The sequence below is a fragment of the Ictidomys tridecemlineatus genome, chromosome 2, assembly GCF_052094955.1.
Source record: "Ictidomys tridecemlineatus isolate mIctTri1 chromosome 2, mIctTri1.hap1, whole genome shotgun sequence".
NCBI lineage: Eukaryota > Metazoa > Chordata > Mammalia > Rodentia > Sciuridae > Ictidomys > Ictidomys tridecemlineatus.
In genome coordinates, this window is record NC_135478.1 from 66,417,944 (window position 1) to 66,443,823 (window position 25,880).

General features: G+C 38.6%; 1 protein-coding gene across 1 annotated transcript; it reads right to left on the reverse strand.

Annotated features, from left to right (window-relative positions):
- Positions 1-25,288, reverse strand: LOC101964453 (isocitrate dehydrogenase (NADP(+)) 1). The gene is given in 10 exon segments (XM_078038666.1): positions 1-927; positions 2,480-2,642; positions 3,454-3,594; positions 6,063-6,214; positions 7,348-7,525; positions 8,900-9,005; positions 18,299-18,590; positions 21,454-21,592; positions 23,963-24,032; positions 25,110-25,288. Coding segments are annotated over 8 exon segments (1,209 nt in total). The 5' UTR covers positions 21,540-21,592; positions 23,963-24,032; positions 25,110-25,288; the 3' UTR covers positions 1-836.
- Positions 25,289-25,880: the final 592 nt, after the last annotated feature.

The window sequence follows — 25,880 nt, forward strand, 5'->3', positions numbered from 1 at the left end:
GTCATTAGCACTTGATTTTAATTAAAATTAACAGTTCAGATGAAGACTGGACTAGAATAGTGTTTAATATCAACCTCTGAGAAATCATATTTATATAAAACAAATGAAACAGGCCAGGAGAAGTCCAAAAATGGTACAGTTTACATTATTGCACGTGGATAAAATGCTATTTAGGGTAGCAAAATCCTCAGGCCAGAGGAGGAGGAAGAAAAGACAAATACAGAAGATAAACCTCTAGGAAGTATTTATTTTGCATTCTGAACTCTCCAATGTCCTCAAAAGTATTTAGCACTTTGGACACATTCACTATGCTCTTGAAATAAAATGACTGCAGTGACTTCAACATGTTTTAGTTACACTTGCATTCTTTGTTCTAGTCATGTGCAAGTTCAATGTGTAGCTACCTCACATACTGGGACATCTGTAACACCAAAATTCCCAGTGCCCACAGTCATGGACAACAGGGAAAGGGAGTAAAGTACTATATTATACAGATTTTAGGGAACAAATACTGTGGCTATTGTTAACCCTTTTGAGCACTCTTGATTTTGGTCATTTATATTGGAACATGTGAAGGAATAACATTGAATATGAAAGTAACTCCTAGGCTGCTTCTAGAAAATAAAACACAATTTAAAAAGAGTTCCCTTCCATGTTCAGGAAGGTGGCAATTACTGTATATATAAGAAAAGGGGTGTAAACTTATAGAAAAGATCAATGCCAGCTTACAAATTATAAAATTGATTTTGTTTTAACCTGTGAGTGTAATACAAAAAAATGTAAACTTGTGGACCTAGTTACCAAGACCACTTATCCTCCTAAGCCCAGACATGAAATTAAAGTTTGGCTTGAGCTAGTTTTATCTTCAAGTTTTCTCCAAGTTTGTCCAGGAACTCAAAGGTATTCAAGTAGTCAGAACGCTGTACGCTAAAAGGAGAGAAAAAAGGAAAGATGGAAATTTAGTTTGTTTCTAATATTGTAGGAGGTAGAGAAAAAAATCCTAAAAACACTACTTAACAGTATTCTATCTATTTCTAGAAGTCAACTGATTAATGTTACCAAGCTACAAGAATACAGACAATGACTATGTTTCCAGTTCATAGGGCTGACCCAGTCTTGGGCATCCTGCAGTGGAGGCTGAAGCACAAACATTCACAGTAGGTTCCATGCCATGTAGATTTGAGGTTGAAACTATCAAAAGTTTCAGTTTAGACTAATCCAATGAGAGCAGACTCATCCTACTCCTTAATTCTTAGAAATAACAAAACCTGTTGAGAGTATAGCCATGCTTTACCTACATTCTCATTCACCGTTACATGTTCTTAAAAAAGCTTAAATGCTCTTGATTTCATCAGTGTTTTATTTAAGAAAAACAAAAAAGAATGGGCTAACTGACATAATCATGCTGGTACATGCCCATCAAATAGGCTGCAAAGATCCTATAGATACTACATATACTATACAGATTGGAACATTTCAAACATTGTATTCTCGATGGAAATTCAAGTTAAGAAATTTGCAGTGATTGAGTATATGCACTTTATTGGGGTGTACTGAAATCTCTGAGGATATACCAGTTGGGACTTGGTATTAGTGTTAATTTTTTCTAAAATTTCTTAAGATGAGTCCTGGGAACCAACTCTGACTTTGAGAGAGTTATCTGATTAGCAGTTAATGCAATGGAATACTGGTTACCATGTCCTCAGAAAAGCCCAAGGCAATCAATGCACAGTAAGTTCCACTGTACCGAAGGTTAGTGGAACTTAAGGAAGTGATAGTAATCAATGAACATCTTATACTTGCGCTACTTATTTGTCTCATTTGTAAATTAAAGAAAATAATGGGATGGAATTAGCTAGACTCTGAGTTCCCTTTTTTCCTAATTGACTATCATTTTCTTAAATTAAATAAGTTGTTCATTCAATTATTGTTAACTAGATCAGCAAATTATAGCCCAGCCATAGAATAAATTTAGCCTGTAGTCTGGTTTTGTACACAAAAGTATAATTGGCAAGTTGCTGTATCTATGCATCTTTGTATTATCTATGACCACCTTCCTGCCACAACAGTAGATGCCAAGTTTAGTATTTGCATAGTTTTCAAAAGACTGTATGTCCCACAAACTAAAATGTAGCTGGGCTTGGTGGCATATGCTTGTAAGCCCAGCTACCAGAAGATTGAGGCAGGAGGATCACAAATTCAAGGTTAGCCTGGGCAACTTAGTAAGACCCTGCAAAAAAAAAAAATCCTAAAGATATAGCTCAATGATGGAGCATTCTTGAGTTAAATCACCAGAACCCCCCCCCCACATACACATACACAATCTGAAATGTTTACTGTCTGACACTACATAATGTCTACTGACCCCTAAAAAGGATGATGGATATCAATTTACATAATTACAAAAAACACTGGTGTTTTGAGGCTGGTGAGGGTAAATGGCAATCTGACCACAGAGTTCAGGGCATCTTATACTTACTTGGGTAGACCTTTAATGCAAGCAGCCAAGTTTTTGGTCATAAAGCCAGCCTCAATGGTCTCAATGCAGACTTCTTCCAAAGCCTTTGCAAAGATGCCAAGTTCATTATTGTTATCCAGCTTTTCTCTGTGGGCTAACCCTCTGGTCCAGGCAAAAATGGAAGCTAAAAAAGAGAAACAGTCATCCCAGGTCTAAGAATTCCCAAATCTTTCACAATTCTCCCAAACAAAACATTTTAAAAAATTTAGGTTGTGGGCTTTATTAGATGATATCCATATAGGACAGAAGTTTTAGGAAAGCTGGAAATAATTTCCCAAATAGAAACTACCCCCCCAATACCCCAAAACCCCAGAGGAAAGGGACCAGGGGGTGGTGGGAGGAGGGAGGGGGAATGTGCTATGAAGTGATATTGGCCAAGTTTTGTTGTTATATTTTGCGCACAGACAATATGTAACAACAAACCCCACCGTTATGCAACTATAATGCACTAAGAAAAAGTGTGGGAAAAAAACCTACATTTTAATGGTATGGTACTAGAGCTTGATGTTTAAGGTATTTCTGTCTTAGAAAAGGTCTCTATATCTTTTGTCTACATGTCTACATTGGTCTCCTCTTTTTAGGCTGCTATCTCTTTTTAAAGTGCTGTCCTTGACACCTTGTTGGAGGCATCTATCCATGTGACTTTAGATGTGTAGCCTCCAGTGACATTTCACTGCTCTAGGGACAGTTGATACACTTGTTGATAATATTCTTTTCTGTAATGTATACTCTTCTACAAAATAGAAAAGCACATTTTGAGAACATTATTAAGCATGTTAAAATAGCTCCTATTAGTAGAATTCATTAGCTACTTGCTGATGACTTTTCACACAAAACACTGAGTAGCCTAAGGAATGTGCCTGAGTTCCTCTGGAGATCTCCTTTGGAGAACACTCTCTTGTCAGAAATCGATGTAGGAGTAGACACCATCTTACTAATAGGATTGGTGGACGTCTCCTGTCCTTTCTGGTACAAGCGGTAGTGGCGTGTTACTGTCCCATGGGCAGCCTCTGCTTCTACTGTCTTGCCATCTGGACAAATCAGCACACTAGTCATCATGCCAAGGGAGCCATAACCTGTAGGTGGCAGAGCATTAAGTACTGGTCCATCTGCGAGAAGACTGGTCTCTCAGCATTGAGAGCAAAAGACTCAATCTTGTCAGGTCTTGGTAAGCAAAGTAAGCATGAGCACATGGAGTCATTGGTAGCTCCTTTGCCTTTCAGAAAATGAAGTATCCAGATCTCAGAGTCAAAGGATCTGGAGAAGCTGAGCTGTTTCTCATTTATCTCTGGTACCTGCTCCATGATGGAGGGTTTGGGGTCTGACTGCCTGTTTTTCACCCTATTCTGTGACTTCATATCTGCTGTGACTCAGTTTTCCTACCTGTAAAATGAGAATAATAAAAGGACCTACTTTACTGTGTTGTTGTGGGATTAGATGAATATACATATAATTTGTGAATATATATTCATATTTCTTAGAAAAATATCTGCACAGTAAGAGCTCAATATCTTGTTGTTATTATATGCAGATACTCTGCTATTCTGAGGAAATAAGGATTAAAGAGTTGTCTCCTGCCTTCAATTTACTATAAACTCATGGGGATGGGAAAAAGGCTCATAAATACAGGATGGGTTAGATCCAAGAACATTCTAATTGCTCTTCCTTGTTCTCTGTAATACCCTCAACAAAACAATTCTCTTCCATGGTTTCCTATTCAAATAACCATATTCTAAGTTAAGTTAATTCACTTATTTTTTATGTACACTTTTTCACTTGAATTCAAGGGACCCTTTCTCCATTTGTGCCACCACCTATGAGTTCTCATTAAGTTAACAATGTAAACTTCCAATAAATAAACAAATGGCTACTTTTGTGTGGGCAGAGATCAAGTGGATCTACTCTAATTTCATTTTAGTTTTTGGTCATCTTTAAGCCCAGTTAAGAAATTTCTGTGTGGAATTAATAGTTCCTTACATATCACTGTATTTCTTTGAGGCTTCATAGATACTCAAATTAAGTTGATTAGAGAATTCAGGACCCTACCATGGTGAATTTGTCTATTTATTAATATTAGGATATAAGCTTATGTCATTATCAAAACTGAGGACATAAATGAAATGGCCTGAGTCTGAAGTAGTTTGTGTCTCTAGAGTTGAATGAACAAAAAGATAGCTGGGCTGGTTTTCATCTATTTAGCTGAGATCACCTGATCTACCAGACTCTGGTCTTGAGTAGGTCTCTTATCAGGGCCCATGGTACTTAGATCTCTTGCTTCATAGTCCTTTAAACTTTTATAACTGGACATTTACATCTGAAATATTTCTTTTGATACTCTCTTCTTATTGCCATGAGAACCTTTAAACATGGAATAACTTTGGGTCCCTCTCCCAGAACTCCAATGACAAGGAATAGCTCTCCTCATCTTCTGTGGAGTCACCACTAAGCAGTGCACCTTTCTGTATGTATTTAGTACCAACCACCAAGGATCTGGAGACAGAGGAGGTGGAAGTGGTGTTGGTAAAAAGTTGTGTAATTCAGTTATCTGATATAAAAGTAATCTTGGGGCTGGTCTACTGATTTTCAAACTGATTAGAGATGTTTAACTTTCAAAGAGAAAAAGTAGTACTTCCTTGGAGAAAATAAACATAATTAAAGCCTATGCAAACATTCATCTGGGGAGAGTCAAGTTCCTACAGCTACCAAGAGTAACTGAAACTGAGCAGCAACTTGGTGCTGAGGAAAACAGGAAAAGGAGAATTTCTGTTGATTTGGCCAATTCCCCTGGCATGAAGTACCTGGTTCCTGGAATTTCTGTGAATGGCCCTGGACTTCTTTTCTCAATATTTCTTTGTACAATCCCCTTTGTTAAAAGCTAAGCAGTAAGCTTAAATTAAAATATATATATTATAATTATATTAAATTAAAATGTACATATATATATACACACACACACAGACATAAACACATACACATATATATTTATATATACACACACACACACACACACACACACACAGTAACAAAGCAGCCTGATTCAAGGCTGGCAGTAGGGGCATGATCAGGACCTGTTGCCAGGTGAATGAGCTCCTGGAGATACTGCTCACAGTTGCCCGACAACCCAGGCCACTCACTTTATTGCTCCTCCTTGCCTGAGTACACTTGGTTTTCATAATATCACCAGAGGGAAAATGAATGCAGGAAAAGGTGGTGACTTCTGGACCAGGTAGTTGGCTAACTGCTGGACATTTTAAAACTTCAAGGAAAAAAAGGATGAGGTGAGTTTAACATAAGACTGGAGCCAGCAGTGTTAAACCCCTGCTTATTTCCTCTGTGACCTTGAATAATTCACTTCCCCATCTAAACTTAATTTCTTTATGTGTCAGAAAATGAATGATGGATCTGGGTGTTTTGTAGCACTAGCATTTCATAGTTTTACAACTAAGGACTATGAAATCCCTCTTCCCAAACTATAGATCTACCATGGAATGACCTCAGGGCTAACAGGCTCCATCTACCTCCACCTGCTGCTCTGGCTCCTTACCTTGGGCCATGGAGTCTGACTGCACATCACCATCATAGTTTTTACAGGCCCACATGAAGCCTCCCTCTGATTTCATAGCTTGAGGCACCATGTCATCGATGAGCCTATGCTCATACCAGATCTTTTGGGCTTCAAATTGGGATTTGTACTGCCTAAGAAACAAGAGAAAAATTAGAACAATTAAAAAAGAAGTTGGCTTTTCAGGGCTGTCATCTGCTTCTCCCAAAGGCTTGGAAGAGGACAGAGAGCAGACTTTTTCAGTAGACAGAGCACAAATGTGGGACTCTAACACAGGCTAAATCTCTGCTCAAGCATTCTCTGGCTATTAAACCCCAATTTGGCCACCTGTCACACCTTGCAGGAAAGGTGTGATACAGTAGGCTGACCCAACTATTTAATTTCTAATTTTCAATATAGTACTGATCATATTCTTGAGACTCAGAGTCTTTTAAGAATGTAGCAAAGGAAGCTGAGTATAGTGGTCTATTCCTATAATTCTAGCAACCCAGGAGGCTTAGGCAGGAGGATTGCAATTTCTCAGCAATTTAGCAAGACCCTCAGCAACTTAGCAAGACCTTGTCTCAAAATAAAAAATAAAAAGGGCTGGGGTATAGGTTATTAGTAAAGCACCCTTGGGTTCAATCTTGGTGTTGAAAAGAAAAAATAATATAAAAAAGGGAATAAAAGATATTCCAATGACATGATATCATTCAGGAAACTAGATATACTATGGGACAGTTTCTAGGCTTAGTACAGATGGATGGTTGGAAGAGGGAATCAAAATGCCTTTGAAAAGATTTTTTTACCCAGAAAAACTGCATCTGAACTGAAGAGTTAACACAGGCTCACCTCACAGGTTGTTGGGCCCGAGGTTGTTATAAATTTATACTTAAGTTCAAAAGACCATGTAAGGTAGAGTTTCAATCATTACAATGATTTTTAGAAAGAAGAAAATGGGCCTGACTCATAAACTGACATATTTGACAAATCAGAACTTTCTATCACTAACAGGGTACTTTAGTCAAATACTAAACAATCCTGGCTCTGTGAAAAATTAAGGATGGACCCTTTTTTAGAACATGTTTATTTTCCAAAAGCAATTCAGAGTGGTTTTATTTCACTCCTGCTAAATCTTACTTTTGCTCTTATGTAATTTAAGGATTATTGAAGATTTTCACTTGATTTGTCACAGAATCAAAGGGATAAGGAAATGCAAATTCTATACCATAAATGCCAGCTTACATGGAAACAAAAGAAAGAAAAAGGAATAAAGAATGGCAGTTACTTGTCATATATCTCCTGAAAGATGTCTTTAAAGCGCCCATCATATTTCTTCAGAATAGTGTTTTTGGTGCTCAGATACAAAGGCCAACCCTTAGACAGAGCCATTTGGAAGGAACTGTGTGCAAAATCTTCAATTTACTTGTCTTCATTGTACATTTCCATGGCAACTCCACCACCCACTGCAGGGAGCAATGAGAGAAAAAAAGAAAGTAAATGTGGGATAGCTGGAACGAGGTTAAAGGAATCTCCACAACCAAAATACCAATTCTTGGCTCCCCTGGCTGAGCCTAGACTTCAATTCCCTGGCAGTCTTCCAAAATGAACAGTTCAGAAGTTTTCAAGGGACAGGATAGGATGAAAATAAGTTCTAGATAAGAATAGTCTAACTTGTTTTGGAAGGGCCACGGAAATAAGAAAAGCATATGGTCTTCAGGATCCCAAAGATACTGAAATACCAAAAACTACTAATATGGGGGCTGTGGCTGTGGCTCAGCGGTAGCACACTTGCCTGGCATGTGTGAGGCACTGGGTTCGATTCTCAACACTGCATATAAAAATAAATAAAATAAAAGTCTAACAACAATTAAAAAATATTTTAAAAAACCTGCTAATGTGACAGAAATATACTCACAAATGGGCAAATAATTTTGAATTTGTTTTTTATGTACTTTAACAATTTCCAACATGTATTTTGAACTTAAGGGTGTACTCAGCCCATAATTATTGAGAGAGATTTGCATTTTAAATACTAAATGAAAATTCTTGTAATTTCCAGAAGGATACTGAGCATGTCTACTGCAATTGGTGGAAATAATTATGCTACATGTAATCATTCATGTTTCACAACTTTTATTAGTTGAACTCTGAAACTTGAACCCATACCAACTCCCAGGGTGCTGAAACTCACAGAAGTAGATTCTATTAAGATGACATTATTTAAAGGAGGTAAGGAAAAAAAAGATATATAGGTGTTATCTTTTTTTAAAATTTGTTTGTTTAAATTTTTTAAATTTGTTTGTTTAAATGAGTACTATCAACAACTTTTGGGTGGGATTGCCCTAATGAAACTTTGAAGCTGCCAGGGAAGAAAAATCAAAAAAACAAATGTTTCACTTTCACAGGATAAATTCCCAGAAGGGTAAGGAGAAAATCTTAGCAAATAATGCAACCATTTCTAAATACAAACCCCACCAGAGCAAAGGGTAGGATTGCATGACAGATGATTTGGGGCTATTAATGTTTAATTTATACCATTTGTGCATAAGATATTCCTGCAAATCTTCCCTCCATATTTTAAGACAAATGCATAAATGTCTCCTTGTCATTGCCTATATGCATTTCCAGTTAAGTGACTAATCCCTTCATGCTTTATTCATGCCATGGGAGGGTATGGAACCAACTACTTTTTAAGTTAGATTTTAGGTCCTGTAGAAGTGTAGAATTGGGTTATATTTTTAGGCAGTCACTAATTTTGAAAAAAAAACAGTAATAATGTTTCTAAATCATTTGTTTTAAAAAAAAGAAGATGTAGCTTATGATGGACTCATACATACCTTCAAAGTTATGTACCAGGTATGTCACCTTCTGGGTTCCATCACTTGGTGTGTAGGTTATCTCTACTTTTCCAGGCCCAGGAACGACAAAATCAGTTGCTCTGTACTATATAAGTAGGAAAAAGGTATTAAGAAAAGAAAAATATCCCAATAGGAATTATAAGGAAATATATATATATATATATATATATATATATATATATATATATATATATATATATCTGAGAGAGAGAGAGGGAGACAGAGAAACACACATGAGCACAAGAAGACACCAAGATAAACAAGAGAATATAGCTTGTCCTTTTTTTTGTTATTAGGGATTGAATTCATGGGTGCATAACCACTGAACTACATTCCCAGTCTTTTTTATTTAATTAATCTGAGACAGGGTCTCCCCAGTTGCTGAGGCTGGCCTTGAACTTGGGATCCTCCTGCCTTAGCCTCCTGAGTTGCTGGGATTACAGGCTACCACATCTGGCAGATCTTTAAAGAGATAGAAACCAAGATAGTCCAGAGTTCCTCTAGTTAGTGGTAATGCACATTAAAAAGTCAGTCAGTATTTATTAGAAGGCTACCATGTATGTGACAGTTTTATGGGCACTGATACAGAGAACACAGAGAATCACACAAGATACTTTCTTTAGGAAGCTTACCAACCTAATAAAGACAATACTAAGTGAGAAGTGACAGAGAGTTTTCAAATGTCAGAAAGAGTCATAAGCCAATAAATCAATAAAAATGCTGCAAGGTGATGAAGAGATACAACCTGGCCCATGGGCTGAGAAAGCTGTCCTGCAGGGAGGATTATAATACTACTTGTGGATTCCAACATGGCGGCGGGCGCAGAGAGATCAAGTCTCTGACCTCTTCAGCTGTGCAGGCATAGGGAGTCGTAAACAGCCTAATTCTGTTTGCTGAGGATCACTAGGCAATGCTGAGCTGACGTGGATCTGGAACGAGCAGTCTGGGCCTCTCAGAACACACACTGAACCTGGATCGGCTGAATTCAAGCTCCCGTTCGCCTGCTTCCCGCAGACAAACAGCTGTGACTCAGCACTAATCCATCCGGCTGAAACAACCGGTCAGCCCTTCTGATCCTACGGAGGTAAATGCCAACCGAGCCTTCATAGGTAGTGGCCACAGGTGTGAAACGGGGCTTGGGAGAGACAGTAAGGACCCACCCGTTGCATTGGTCACCCGGCAAAGGGAAACGAACTGTCGCCATTTGCAAGAGATACCACCATGGCAGAGAACTGACATCATCAGACTGCGGCGGAGGAGATAACTTCATTGAAACCTGCGGCTACAGGTGTGTAATTCGCTAGCCTTCCCTCTCCACACATCGGGGAAACCTTAAGGGCCAATCTCAGCTCTCCTGTAAGGGCCTCTCCCAGCTCTCCCGTGAGCACGGTAGCCAGACCGAGGGAATTAGAGGTGGCGCGGGACCCGCCGGCGCGGGACTACCGCTCCCACCAGTGCAGACAGCTGAGGTCTCTTGTACCAGCTACCGGGGGTGTGGCTACCGGAGGGGCAGTAAAATTCGCTGAGGATTCTCAGCCCCAAGCTCTACAAACTTAGGGTCTGAGGGAATGGCAAACTGGAAGAGTGTGCCCAGTCATTCATGACAACAGGGCTCCCGGGAGCAGCAGACCTGGTGTGTACCCAGTATTGTGGTGAGCGGCACCCGTGAGAGGGGCCTGGCTAGAGGAAAAGTGGGGAAGTGACTAGACACAAGAGGACGCCCTAGGCACCCAGGATTGGAGACTTGCCCAGTCTGGGAGGAGGAGCTGCTGCACAGTGATTGGTTTCCGCGTATTGATAGGAGAAACTTGGCCTGGTGGTCACAGCGCCACCTACTGGAAGAGAAGTTAATCAAACTCTAAGACTGCATTTATTAGTTTTTTTTTTTTTGTTGTTGTTGTTTTTGTTGCTGTTATTGTTGTTGCTGTTGTTGTTGTTTTAATTTTGATTTGGGGTTTTCTTTCAGTTTCATTTTTCTTTCTTGTTTTTTTAATTTTTTTTTTTTTTTTTACAATTTTTTTAAAAAATTTTTTTTCTTCCAATTTTAATTTTTTTTATTATTTAAAAATTTTTTTTTTCTTTTTTTATTTCCTATTTTTTTTTCTTCTTTTGTCTTTTCATTTCTTTTCAATGATCTTATCCCCCCTTCCTTGAATTCTACCTGCTTACTCTCATTCTCTTTAGTGACTTTTTCCATTCCCTTCTAATACCTTTCCTCCCAAGCATCAAATAAATTTATAGGAGTAAACAGTAACGCAGCAGTCAAACAGAACAAGAAGTAACATGAGCAGCTTCAAAAAGCAAGGAAGAAAAGGAGTACAAACAATGCAGGACAGCCTAAATATTCAGGAGGAACTAGAGTCATCAGAAAAATGGTCATATAAAGAACTCAAGGAACACCTTAGACAGATGGAATGGAACCTTAAAGAGGATACGAGACAGCAAATTCAAGCAGCAAAAGAACACATTGAGAATGTATTACACAAACAGATAAAAGAAGAAGTTAAGCACCTTTATCAGGAGATAGAGATTATAAAAAAGAATCAAAACATAATCTTGGAAATGAAGGAAACTATAAACCAAATTAAAAACTCAATTGAGAGTATCACTAACAGAGTGGAGCAAGTAGAAACCAGAACGTCAGATAATGAAGACAAATTATTTCATCTTGAAAAGAGTCTAGCCAAATCAGAAAGGCTGGTAAAAAATCACGAGAAAAACATCCAAGAGTTATGGGATAACATAAAAAAGCCAAACTTACGAGTCATCGGGATAGAAGAAGGTACAGAGATTCAAACCAAGGGAATGAGTAACCTGCTGAATGAAATAATTACAGAAAACTTTCCAGAAATAAAAAAGGAAACAGATATACAAATTGAAGATGCATACAGGACACCGAGCACACAAAATCACAGTAGACCAACGCCAAGACACATTGTTATGAAGATATCCAATATACAGAACAAAGAGAAAATATTAAAAGCTACAAGAGAAAGGAGACAGATTACATTCAGGGGTAAACCAATAAGGTTAACAACGGATTTTTCATCACAGACACTGAAAGCAAGAAGGTCATGGAACAATGTATTTCAAACACTGAAAGACAATGGATGCCAACCAAGAATTCTGTATCCAGCAAAATTAAGCTTCAGGTATGACAACGAAATAAAAATTTTTCATGATAAACAAAAGTTAAAAGAATTTGCAGCCAGAAAACCAGCATTGCAAAGCATTTTGAGCAAAACACTACATGAGGAAGAAATGAAAAACAATAACCAAAACCATCAGAGGGAAGTGCCTCGGTAAAGACAGAGGGCGAGGGGGAAAAATAATCATGGAAAAACAAACTAATTTTTTTTTTTTTAAAAAAAAAAAACGATAAATAATCAAACATGGATGGAAGTACAAACCATATATCAATAGTAACTCTGAATGTTAATGGCTTAAACTCTCCAATAAAGCGACATAGGCTGATATCATGGATTAAAAAAACAAATCCAACAATATGCTGCCTCCAGGAGACACATCTGATTGGAAAAGACATACACAGGCTGAAGGTGAAAGGATGGGAAAAAATATACCATGCACACGGTCCTCGTAAGCAAGCAGGGGTGGCCATCCTCATATCAAATAAAATCGACTTCAAGACTAAGTTAATCAAAAGGGATAAAGAAGGACATTATATACTGTTAAAAGGAACCATTCACCAACAAGACATAACAATTATCAATATTTATGCACCAAATAATGGCGCTGCGACATTCATAAAACAAATTCTCCTCAAGTTCAAGAATCAAATAGACCACAACACAATAATTATGGGTGACTTCAACACACCTCTCTCACCATTGGACAGATCCTCCAAACAAAAGTTGAACAAGGAAACTATAGAACTCAATACCACAATCAATAACCTAGACTTAACTGACATATATAGAATATATCAACCATCATCAAATGGATATACATTTTTCTCAGCAGCACATGGATCCTTCTCAAAAATAGACCATATATTATGCCACAGGGCAACCCTCAGTAAATATAAAGCGGTGGAGATAATACCATGCATTTTATCTGATCATAATGGAATGAAACTGGAAATCAATGATAAAAGAAGGAAGGAAAAATCCTACATCGCATGGAAAATGAACAATATGTTACTGAATGATCAATGGGTTACAGAAGACATAAAGGAGGAAATCAAAAAATTCTTAGAGATAAATGAAAATACAGACACAACGTATCGGAATCTATGGGACACAATGAAAGCAGTTTTAAGAGGAAAATTCATCGCCTGGTGGTCATTCCTCAAAAAAAGAAAAAACCAACAAATAAATGAGCTCACACTTCATCTCAAAGCCCTAGAAAAGGAAGAGCAAAACAACAGCAAATGTAGCAGAAGGCAAGAAATAATTAAAATCAGAGCGGAAATTAATGAAATTGAAACAAAAGAAACTATTGAAAAAATTAACAAAACTAAAAGTTGGTTCTTTGAAAAAATAAATAAGATCGACAGACCTTTAGCCATGCTAACAAAGAGAAGAAGAGAGAGAACTCAAATTACTAACATACGGGATGAAAAAGGCAATATCACAACAGATGCTACAGAAATACAGAAGACAATTAGAAATTATTTTGAAAACCTATATTCCAATAAAATAGAAGATAGTGAAGACATCGATAAATTTCTTAAGTCATATGATTTGCCCAGACTGAGTCAGGAGGATACACACAATTTGAACAGACCAATATCAATAGATGAAATTGAAGAAGCCATCAAAAGACTACCTACCAAGAAAAGCCCAGGACCGGATGGGTATACAGCAGAGTTTTACAAAACCTTTAAAGAAGAATTAATACCAATACTTTTCAAGTTATTTCAGGAAATAGAAAAAGAGGGAGCTCTTCCAAATTCATTCTATGAGGCCAACATCACCCTGATTCCGAAACCAGACAAAGACTCCTCAAAGAAAGAAAACTACAGACCAATATCTCTAATGAACCTAGATGCAAAAATCCTCAATAAAATTCTGGCGAATCGAATACAAAAACACATCAAAAAAATTGTGCACCATGATCAAGTAGGATTCATCCCTGGTATGCAAGGCTGGTTCAATATACGGAAATCAATAAATGTTATTCACCACATCAATAGACTTAAAGATAAGAACCATATGATCATCTCAATAGACGCAGAGAAAGCATTCGACAAAGTACAGCATCCCTTTATGTTCAAAACACTTGAAAAACTAGGGATAACAGGAACGTACCTTGACATTGTAAAAGCTATCTATGCTAAGCCTCAGGCTAGCATCATTCTGAATGGACAAAAGTTGAAGGCATTCCCTCTAAAATCTGGAACAAGACAGGGATGCCCTCTATCACCACTTCTATTCAATATAGTTCTCGAAACACTGGCCAGAGCAATTAGACAGACGAAAGAAATTAAAGGCATAAAAATAGGAAAAGAAGAACTTAAATTATCACTATTTGCAGATGACATGATTCTATACTTAGAAGACCCAAAAGGGTCTACAAAGAAACTACTAGAACTAATAAATGAATTCAGCAAAGTGGCAGGATATAAAATCAACACGCATAAATCAAAGGCATTTCTGTATATCAGCGACAAAACCTCTGAAACGGAAATGAGGAAAACTACCCCATTCACAATATCCTCCAAAAAAATAAAATACTTGGGAATCAACCTAACAAAAGAGGTGAAAGATTTATACAATGAAAACTACAGAACCCTAAAAAGAGAAGTAGAAGAAGATCTTAGAAGATGGAAAAATATACCCTGTTCATGGATAGGCAGAACTAACATTATCAAAATGGCGATATTACCAAAAGTTCTCTATAGGTTTAATGCAATGCCAATCAAAATCCCAATGGCATTTCTTGTAGAAATAGATAAAGCAATCATGAAATTCATATGGAAAAATAAAAGACCCAGAATAGCAAAAGCAATTTTAAGCAGGAAGTGTGAATCAGGCGGTATAGCGATACCAGATTTCAAACTATATTACAGAGCAATAGTGACAAAAACAGCATGGTACTGGTACCAAAACAGGCGAGTGGACCAATGGTATAGAATAGAGGACACAGAGACTAATCCACAAAGTTACAACTATCTTATATTTGATAAAGGGGCTAAAAGCATGCAATGGAGGAAGGATAGCATCTTCAACAAATGGTGTTGGGAAAACTGGAAATCCATATGCAACAAAATGAAACTGAATCCCTTCCTCTCGCCATGCACAAAAGTTAACTCTAAATGGATCAAGGAGCTTGATATCAAATCAGAGACTCTGCGTCTGATAGAAGAAAAAGTTGGCTCCGATCTACATATTGTGGGGTCGGGCTCCAAATTCCTTAATAGAACACCCATAGCACAAGAGTTAATAACAAGAATCAACAAATGGGACTTACTTAAACTAAAAAGTTTTTTCTCAGCAAGAGAAACAATAAGAGAGGTAAATAGGGAACCTACATCCTGGGAACAAATTTTTACTCCTCACACTTCAGATAGAGCCCTAATATCCAGAGTATACAAAGAACTCAAAAAATTAGACAATAAGATAACAAATAACCCAATCAACAAATGGGCCAAGGATCTGAACAGACACTTCTCAGAGGAGGACATACAATCAATCAACAAGTACATGAAAAAATGCTCACCATCTCTAGCAGTCAGAGAAATGCAAATCAAAACCACCCTAAGATACCATCTCACTCCAGTAAGATTGGCAGCCACTATGAAGTCAAACAACAACAAATGCTGGCGAGGATGTGGAGAAAAGGGTACTCTTGTACATTGCTGGTGGGACTGCAAATTGGTGCGGCCAATTTGGAAAGCAGTTTGGAGATTCCTGGGAAAGCTGGGAATGGAACCACCATTTGACCCTGCTATTGCCCTTCTCGGACTATTTCCTGAAGACCTTAAAAGAGCATGCTACAGGGATGCTGCCATATCGATGTTCATAGCAGCACAATTCACAATAGCTAGACTGTGGAACCAACCCAGATGCCCTTCAATAGATGAATGGATAAAAAAAATGTGGCATCTTTACACAATGGAGTACTATGCAGCAATAAAAAATGACAAAATCATAGAATTTGCAGGGAAATGGATGGCACTAGAGCAGATTATGCTTAGTGAAGCTAGTCAATCCCTAAAAAACAAATACCAAATGTCTTCTTTGATATAATGAGAGCAACCATGAACAGAGCAAGGAGGAAGAGCAGGAAGAAAAGACTAACATTTAACAGAGTCATGAGATGGGAGGGAAAGGGAGAGAAAAGGGAAATTGCATGGAAATGAAGGGAGACCCTCATTGCTATACAAAATTACATATAAGAGGTTATGAGCGGAATGGGAAAATAAACAAGGAGAGTAATGAATTACAGTAGATGGGGTAGAGAGAGAAGAAGGGAGGGGAGGGGAGGGGGGATAGTACGGGATAGGAAAGGTAGCAGAATACAACAATTACTAATTGGGCATTATGTAAAACTGTGGATGTATAACCGATGTGATTCTGCATTTGGGGGAAAATTGGGAGTTCATAACCCACTTCAATCTAATGTATGAAAATATGATATGTCAAGAGCTTTGTAATGTTGTGAACAACCAATAAAAAAAAAAAAAAAAAAAAAAAAAAAAAAAAAAAAAAAAAAAAAAAAAAAAAAAAAAAAATAATACTACTTGTGCTGAAAATGATGATAGAGCTGATGCTTTGTCCTTACTATGTATCAAATGCTTTAAGATGATCTCATTTGATTCTCACATCAATCTTACAAAGATGTCAGTGTGATATAATGAAAATAATGCATCCTGAGTCCAGAGACTTGGGATCATTACTTAGAGTTTCAGGGCTCAGTCGTTCCAGTTATCACTTGTCCACATGAAAAAAATCATCTGGAAGCTGCTGTGACAGTTGATGAACCCCCCCCCCCAAATCCTGCTCACCTCCCTCATGAGCATAAGCCATTCCAGTGGAGAAATGTGCCTGGTACACATGAGGTATTCACAAGTCATTCATGCACTGAAACTTACTCAAAGACTTGGGTTAATTGGGAGACTTGGAGTTAGGAATTAACAAGCACCAGCCACACCTATAGGTTGATAGTAATACTAACAGTAGGTAAAAGAGTATTCAGATAACAAAAAAGATTAAATATCTACTCTACAAAGAACACTTATGACATATAAAGTCATTAACTATGGGTTGCTGATTTGTTTCCATTTCTCAAAAGGAAGAACTGAGACATCAAGGCACTGTAAATGCTTTGCATAGGGTTTATGCACATTTACACAGCAAATCAACCTGGCATTTGAAAATTTTAATCTTGACTTTAAACAACAGAATGTCCATTATTACAAATGACTGATGCTACAATTAAAAAAAAAAGACTGAATTGGTAAGAACTGCCACCTATGCATCCTTGCCTGGGACTCTGGTACCTGTGAGGGGCCTGGCCAGGATGAAGGGACAGTATGAACCACAGGGTGGAACAAAGTTAACCAACTCCTTGGGGACTGAGCTGGCAACCCTGTCCCCAGAAACATCTTCCCTGGCCACACCATTTAAAGGGATGACTACATAGAAGTGCAGATTTTGGATTTTAGCATTAGGGAATTCCTGTTTTTAAGGTTCTTGTAAGACATAAGCTTCTTTCTATGAAAATCTGAAACCTGCCTCAACACAATTTGGAATTTGTTTAATTGGCAGCTTTTCTGCTTAACTTGGCAATGAGTCTATTTGTATACAGAATCCATTTTTGGTTTTCAAGTAGGAAAAAATGTTCTAACTAGATTGCTTTTAAATACTAAGCCAGTTATCATGTTTAATATCATATTTTGTGGTTTTCAACCCTATCTGTACATTAGAATCACTTGTGGAACTGATTCAAAAGCCTGAATTCAGATTTCAGCTGGTGGAGATGGGACTCAGATATTAGACAAAAACCAAAAAGGTAAAGCTAAACCTAACCAAACCAATGAATCATTCATAAGTGGAACTTATTATGCAGCCAGCATTGAAAACCACTGACCTGGTTGGATCATATGATACTACTAAAAAATAAAAAAAATAAAAAATAATTGGGCATTTGTGTGATATAACTAACAAAAGGATAAAGAAAGAAAAAAACATGTTTGGCAAAAATCATGTGTTGAGATGGGTATCTACAGTAAGTTTATCTGTATTTACCTCTACTTAAATGTGGGTAAATATACAGCTATACATACTAGAATTTCTAAATTTTGCAACTTTGCTTAATGGGTGTAGAAACCAAAAGATAAGGATAAAAACCCATATAAATCAGAATTGCTGGGTCATGTAAAAATATATGGAAAATTATGCCCAAATGACTTACTTGGTCCCCATAAGCATGATGGCCTATGATGATGGGTTTTATCCATCCATTCACAAGTCGTGGGATATTTTTGCAGATAATTGCTTCTCTAAAGACAGTGCCACCCAGAATATTTCGGATAGTGCCATTTGGTGATTTCTACATTTGCTTCAACTTGAACTCCTCAACCCTCTTCTCGTCAGGGGTGATAGTAGCACATTTGATGCCAACATTATACTTCTTTATAGCTTCTGCAGCATCCTTGGTGACCTGGTCATTGGTGGCATCACTATTCTCTATGCCTAAGTCATAGCTAGAAAGGGAAAAAAGTATCAATACTTCAGGAAAATAAATAAGTTATAATCCATGACCCCACTGGTGACACGCAGAGGTTGCTATGCAGAAGATAAAGGACTCAAAGACACCTAAATCTGTCAAGTTTTAGCACTGATGTATTCTAAACATAGAAGATGACTGACAATTCAAGAAGGAAGTAAAGAGTCAAGAGAACTAGGCTAGTGGGCAGTTGTCTATCTGGAAATTGAATGGAAAACAATGAACTCTGCCAAATTGCCCCCTATTTTTTACCATCTTGAGGCAATAACAACACATGAACAACCCTTTGGCATGGCTTCCCTCTATATAATTAGCATACAAGTTAAACCTAAGCACTACCTAATTTTCCCTTAGTAAATATTGTGCTTGAAAAATAAAGGTGTGGAAGTCTTAAAGGATGTTTTGTATTCTGACATTAAAGTGATGAAGGGTATAGAGATTACTGTTGTGCAAAAAATACTAATGACTGCTTCATTTGTGCCAGTTAGTCATAAGGTGAACCTTCCCCTAATTCTTGGGCAAGTCTCTATGTTCTGGAAACAAGCCTGCAGTTTATTGGATAAGTAGTAGAACCCATCATCAGTTTCATATGCACCAGAAAGTTTTAGCTCAACGTACACCAACACCCATACTGCAGGTCATTCAGAGCTGAATGAATGTTGGCTGTTCATGGAACACAAAAACATGATTTTATGGAAAGTAGTAAAAATAAAATAATAGAATAACTTATTTTGTTCTCTAAGAATTTAAAGTTTTTCAGCTCTCAAAAAAATTGCTAAACCAAATAGTCTCTAGATTTCTGTTCTTAGTTTTCACATCTTCTTTCCTTAGATATTGTTGAGAGCCACAGCCAAAGGGGCCCCAGCAAACTTCCAGCTGCCAGCAAGCTTCAGACTGCCCCAGCAACATCTAGCTGATTGGCTCCTCTGCGGTGATGTTCATTGGGCTGTTTCCCTGCCCTTCAGACTGCCAGCTGATGATTGGCTCACAGCTGCCTCAGCAACATCTAGCTGATTGGCTCCTCCACGGAGCTGCTCATTGGGTGACTTCTTTGGCTCTGCCCACGCAACCCAGCCAATCGGCCTCAAGAGGAGGAGGATTGTGGGAGGAAAAGGCTGGTGTTGGGGTGAGAGGCTTGTGGAAGCCGGTGGTGGCAGTTGGGCTCTGAGGGTTTTTCCCTGGAGCTGTTTTGTTTGGCGTTTGTAGTTCTAAAAATAAAGTTAGTTTCTTTTTGATAAGTGGCTCCTGATTTGTGCCAAGCCAGACTTCGGCAAGATATCCCAACTGCTGATGCAAACACAGAAATAGCAATCTTGATTGATTCACAAATAAAAAAAAGTCTAATGCTTCAACTTTAGATAATTCACATAAATCTAACAAAGCCATATACTTTCTTATCTTCCTGCATAGAAAATGCTGAATATAGACAACGTCTAATCCCAACTCCACAAGAAGGATGGCCACAGTTTTCATGTTCCTAGGTATGATTCTCATCAGAAGAATCTACCAGAAAATTAGTGGATTTTCTGCTTCCCTTAACATTTCTAAAAGAAAAGAAGAAATAAATAGCCAGGACCACTACTGAGTCTTCATAAAAACAACAACAACAAAAACAAAATAAAAAATCAAAAAACAAAATCAAAAACAATCAATCACTACACTTCTTTCAAAAAGAAGCAGAAATAACAGCAAATTTGGAACAACTTAAAACTTATTTGAACTTGCAAGAATTCTTTAGTTTGTAGCCACTGACTTTTTTTTTCTGCCTAGGCATAAAGACACCCCTTTAAAAGGCCTTATGAGTCTATACTACAGAGGCTAGCATTATTATTCTGGACCCTGTAAACCCCTGCAAGTTCACATAATGTCATGCAAAGTTCTGAAAAAGGAGAGAGTTTGTGAAATGCTTCTTCAACCCACTTGGAAACTGTTTTTATGCTCTGTTTCCTGTATGTTTGGTGGACTCCTACAAGCACAGTCTTTACACCACATGGTGGCTGCAATACAGACATTATCAGCAGCTTAATTTTAGAACAATTAAAAAGGGCGTCTAATGACAGCATGAGAACTGAATGTCTAAACCAAAGCAAGTTAACGGGTCCTCAGGACACATTCTGAATACTTCTGGATGGAGACAGACACTTAATAGTTGCCAACAATTTGACTGAAACGTGTTGTACTATACCAGGCTTTAGCTACTTCACCTTTTTAAACATTCTGCCTCTACTTAGTTTGAATGTTCAAAAACAAGAGCTGCTTATAAAAGACACAAGGAAAAAATGAGAGAATTACGAACATACTTTCACATCTGCCCCCAAACACTGTAAAGACTGGGCAAAGAGACAAAGATGACCTAAGGGAACTGGGGCTTGAGGTGGGTGTCTCAGAGAACCATGAGGGTTCTTTCAGTGCAGCAGCTGTATGAAAGGGTGAAAGGTCAAGAATGAAAAGGAAACATCCACTGACTGATTAAGAGAATGATAGAAAATTGAGATTGAAAGGATAAAATTTACTTTACTATTTTTTACACCCTCTCGTTTTTTTCTCTTCCACAAGTAATACATTGTGCTACTCGTGGGCACTGATTTATTACAAATAAAACCATCACTGGAATCAAGGTAAGAAAGCCCTCAAAATTTGTTCCCCTTATGATTCTTGAGTTCTAGATAATGATAAATCCAGTTTTTTTACTAGAATGTTAAATTAGAAGGTTCATTAGGTATATTTAAGCCTGTTCACAAAACATGGCTACATCTATTTTTAAAAGCCAATTGCACCCTGAAATAACTTAGATTAAACTTTCTGAATCTGCTAGCTTCATGGACGAATAATTCATTTACCTATGCAGATCCAATTCCACATAAGGAAAAATGAGTTTTTCTTTAATCAGTTCCCAAATGATTCGTGTCATTTCATCTCCTTGCATCTCTACCACAGAACCGCCATGGATTTTTTTGGGACATTTTTACTTCAATAAATCTAAAAAGAAGAACAGATTGGATATATGCCTTGTCATTATTTCATTATAAAGTGGAAATGAAATATAAACAATCTCGTGACTACTAAAAAAACAGTTCATAATAGTTCTTACATGCAAAGCAAATAACAATTATATTTACCATCAGAATCGAGAATTTTCTCTGTATAAAGCATTGTGTTGTGTTCTTTATATGTGGTTTGTGTCAGCCCTATTAGCCCTATAAGATGGAAATTGTTTAACCATTTTACCTTTAGAGAAAACTAGCTTTGCCCAAGGCCACCTTGCTAAAGGGTAGGGGTGTCTGACCTTGTACATGTCCTTAATAATGCAATCACTATTCTCAACTATTGGTTTGTCTTATGAAATGAGATTATTTTCACAATATCATCCTATTTGAACATATTTATCCAATTCAATTCCTCATTTTATTGGGCCCATAAGATGAGCAGAACGGCAAGTGCTAGTATTTGTCCTAAAAAGCTGTTTTGGTGAAAATAACTACCATTGAGGAGATTCAACTGGTTATGACCCATATTCCAAATAACTTCAGAAGTGCAAGACAAAGAATTCCTGGTGGAACTGTGCAAGATAAAGAATTCCTGGTAGAACTGTGCTTTCCTAGAGACAACACAGGCTTCAGAGATGTGAAGCTAAATAGAAAAGTGACTTCTCAATTAGAGAAATCTGAATAGGAAAGGTCCCCTGCCCAGGACCCAAGCATGTCCCTGTCTTGTTCTTTAGTATCCTAACTCCTCCATGGTTCCTCTGGCCCTTCACAGGCGAGGATAAGCTACCAGTGGGTGGAATGGGGGAAACAGCATTGTTTTAGGGAGGCATGGCCCTTTAAAAAATGGCATGTGGGGGTACAAAATACCAATTAATCTAATCCCATAAAGAACAAAGCTGGATCCTTTGGAAGAAATGAAACTGTGAGCCTTCAAAGAAGACCATGGTTTATGCTTATTCTCGAAGAGACACAGGCCTTGAGCCTGCTAAAAGAATCTGTTCCTTCTCATGACACTTTAATAGAAATTTTGCCCAGCAACACAACTGCAAATTACTTTTAACCCCTTAAGTTAGAGTGAGGACTGAAAAGTCAAGAGAAATCAATTGAAAAAAATAAATACAAAAATAAATAAGAAGATTAGATCAGAAGCTGAAAAACAGTCTCTCTTGAACAGTTGAGCTAAAGCATTCTGGCCTTTAAATAAAAAAGTATAAGTAAGCTGTAAACCTTAGTTTCTTGTGATAAATGAGGATATAATCCCAACCCCAGGCGCACTTTCACTTCTCAAATTTGTAGTTCTAGATTCCTGCTTATTAGTATTCAGGAGGCTCCCTATATCTTACCAGGGAACTTAGAACTCAACTAGAATAAAAGAAATGAGCAAACTTGTGGATGAGTTAATTACTTCTATCAGTAATTTCAAGAACATTTTATAGTATAGCTTTAAGTGTATGAATCTGTCATGCTTAATCCTACTGTCTTTGGTTTAAAACATAACAAATAAAAGCAGCGGCAAGCTTATCTTGGTTTTGATAGTACATTTTCATGGCCATGTTCTTACACAGTATTATGCAATAGTTATGACTGGGCTATTTTTCCTTGATGGCAAATACAGTTAATAGATCAGACTCTGTATTTAAAATGGCAAAACTAAGGAACAGTTTTTTTTTAGTTTCCTTCTCAGTGAATGCAAACATACTCTCTGCAATAATTTTTCTATGTGTTATAATGCATTACTGAACATTTTAAGTTTTCCCTGCATTAATTATGTATTAAATTTTCTTCTTTCAACAACAACAACAAAGAATTATTGTTACTACAATGTAAGGCATTAGTGTGTTTCTTCTGGATTTGATTTTAATGCCCTGGGCTTTAGATCTCACTGGATTTATTGAATTCTTATACCTCTCTGGTTTTCTATCTCCATCCAACCCCAACTTCTGAAAGAAGGGCTGTTTCAAGCCCAATAAATGAACAGCCACCAGTTCATTTATTGAATCTGAAGGTAGTTAAATTCCAATCTCCTGACATACTAGTGTAATTCCAGAAAACAAACTTGGAATAATAATACAGGGTAGTTCAAGTAAAAAGAGCCACTTGCTCTATTTTATTTTTGTTAACCTCAAATTTCTAGCCAATTTTTAAAGGCTATGTTTAAGAACTACAATAATTGCTGGCCAAATATAGTCTCTTGCAGATCAGAGAAGACGCTAGGCTAAAAGAAATAAAGCGGTTTTAATTTATCATTGGAAATATTCTTGACTCATTTCATTGCAGTATCTTAGCTTGCCCTCAAAACTAATTAAAGGCAGGATGGCCACATCAAAGAAAGTACAGAAGAAGAGAAATTATGAATTCTCACCTTTACAGTGAACGGACTTCTAGTCACACCAACTCCTCTCAATCTTGTGGACTCAACTGCAGTTTATCTCCTAAAACACAACAAAACCGGGAATAGAAAGTCTTAAAACAAACACACACACACACACACACACACACACACACACACACACAAACAACACAAACACACATACACACACACACACACACACACACACACACACACACACACACGTCAGGAGGATTTAACTGTTTTTAATACCAGTCAGGCTGCCTGATTTATCTGGTTTAAAGTACAGTGCTAAGTATCCAGAGGAGCAAAGGGCAGCTTTGGGTCCACGTCCACCTTCCAAATAAAGGTCGAGGGAGTACAAATCTTTCTACCTGCACACATCTAAGGGTGCGTCCCTGGTCCGTAGTCTGTTAGCTGGCCTAGGGGTTTGTACGTCCTCGGGTGACGCTGTGAGCTTGCAGATGTCCCTGTGGACGTTGTGCAAGAGGGCTCCAACGGAATCTGGACGGGTTCCTCTTTCCAGATTTCCACTCTTGATGTTCCCTATTGGGTGCCGGGACCTTTAACACCCAGACACTTGGAGCTGGCAGAGTAACGCCCTCCTAGAACTTGAAATCCCATCTCAAGGGAGGAATGCTTTCCCGACCCCCACCGCGCCCAGGGTGACCTAGGGAACAGTCTTCGGATCCAAACCAGAGCTCCGCCCCCTCGCGCCCCCAGGCGAACGCAGCCTATGTGCCACTGCCAGTCCCTCGCAGCCTGAGTTCGCTGTTCACGCCCAAGTCCTCAGCTTACACCCTTCTTTGCACCCAGTTCCCCACTGTCACATGTGAAACCTCCTACAGCAAGATTTTCCTTTCCGTATGCAGATCTGGTCTTCCACTTGTCAATGCATCCAACTTCCTCAGCGCCCAATTTCTTCCTCCCATGCCCAAGAGCAGGTTTCCCTACCTCCAGCACCCTCTTCTTCCTTTTTTTCCCTTTCCCATGCTGAATACCTGGATTTGTCCCTGCTTGAACTTAGGCCTTGCCGCTAAGTTCCTGCCTCCATAGCCAAGACCAGAGCTTTCTTTCTTTTCCACATTCCAGCCTTTTATGAATTAAAGCCTCCCACAACAGCCAGGGACCTGGGCCGCCCCTCAAAGCCTGAGGTTACCTGCAGGGGAAGGTACGTTGGCGAGCAGCCCGAGGCGCCACAGTTATTCACACGCTCAAACTCACACTCACACACAGGCAATCCTCACTGGGCCCAGCTGTTTCAGCCTGTGACACCATCTCTACAGATCCAGGGACCAGTGGGCGGGTCAGGGCTTTTTCCTCTTCCCGGCTTTTGTCCCCTCCCAAGCCCCACCTCCTCAGCCCACCTCCCGGCCCCGCCCCTGTCTCCAATAGCTGCCTGCCGACTCCTCGGGTTGGGCGGGGCCAGGGCCTAGGGGCGGGCCCAGAGAAGCTGGGGCTCAGTACTTGGGGCGACCTCCGTGTCCTCCGGGTGGAGGAAGGGGCTTCCTTGCAGCTGGGATTCCTCTCCAAGCCCAGCTGCCGAGGAACGTGAATGCCACTTGCAGGCCAGGGAGCCGGCCGAGCTGAGGCTGCAGCAGCCCGGCCATGTACCAATCTAGAGCACTGTGAAGCGTGTTTTCAGGTCCGCAGTAAAGGCACCCAGACCAGCACCTCGGCGGGTTCCCTACCCGCTGCTGCCGGTTGGTCTGTAGATTGTAATGTGCCTTTGGAAGGAGAGTGTTCCAGCCAACATGGGGTTGCTTTGGGGCTGCCAGAATGCAAAGTATGCAACAGATATAAAAGCAACCCTGCCTGCCTCAGTAAATAATTTCCATCACAACCAATAACAAGATCTTTAGGGTTTTATGCACCTATAATTCCAGTTATTACCATATACTATAATAAGCCCCATTTACAATTTGCATTA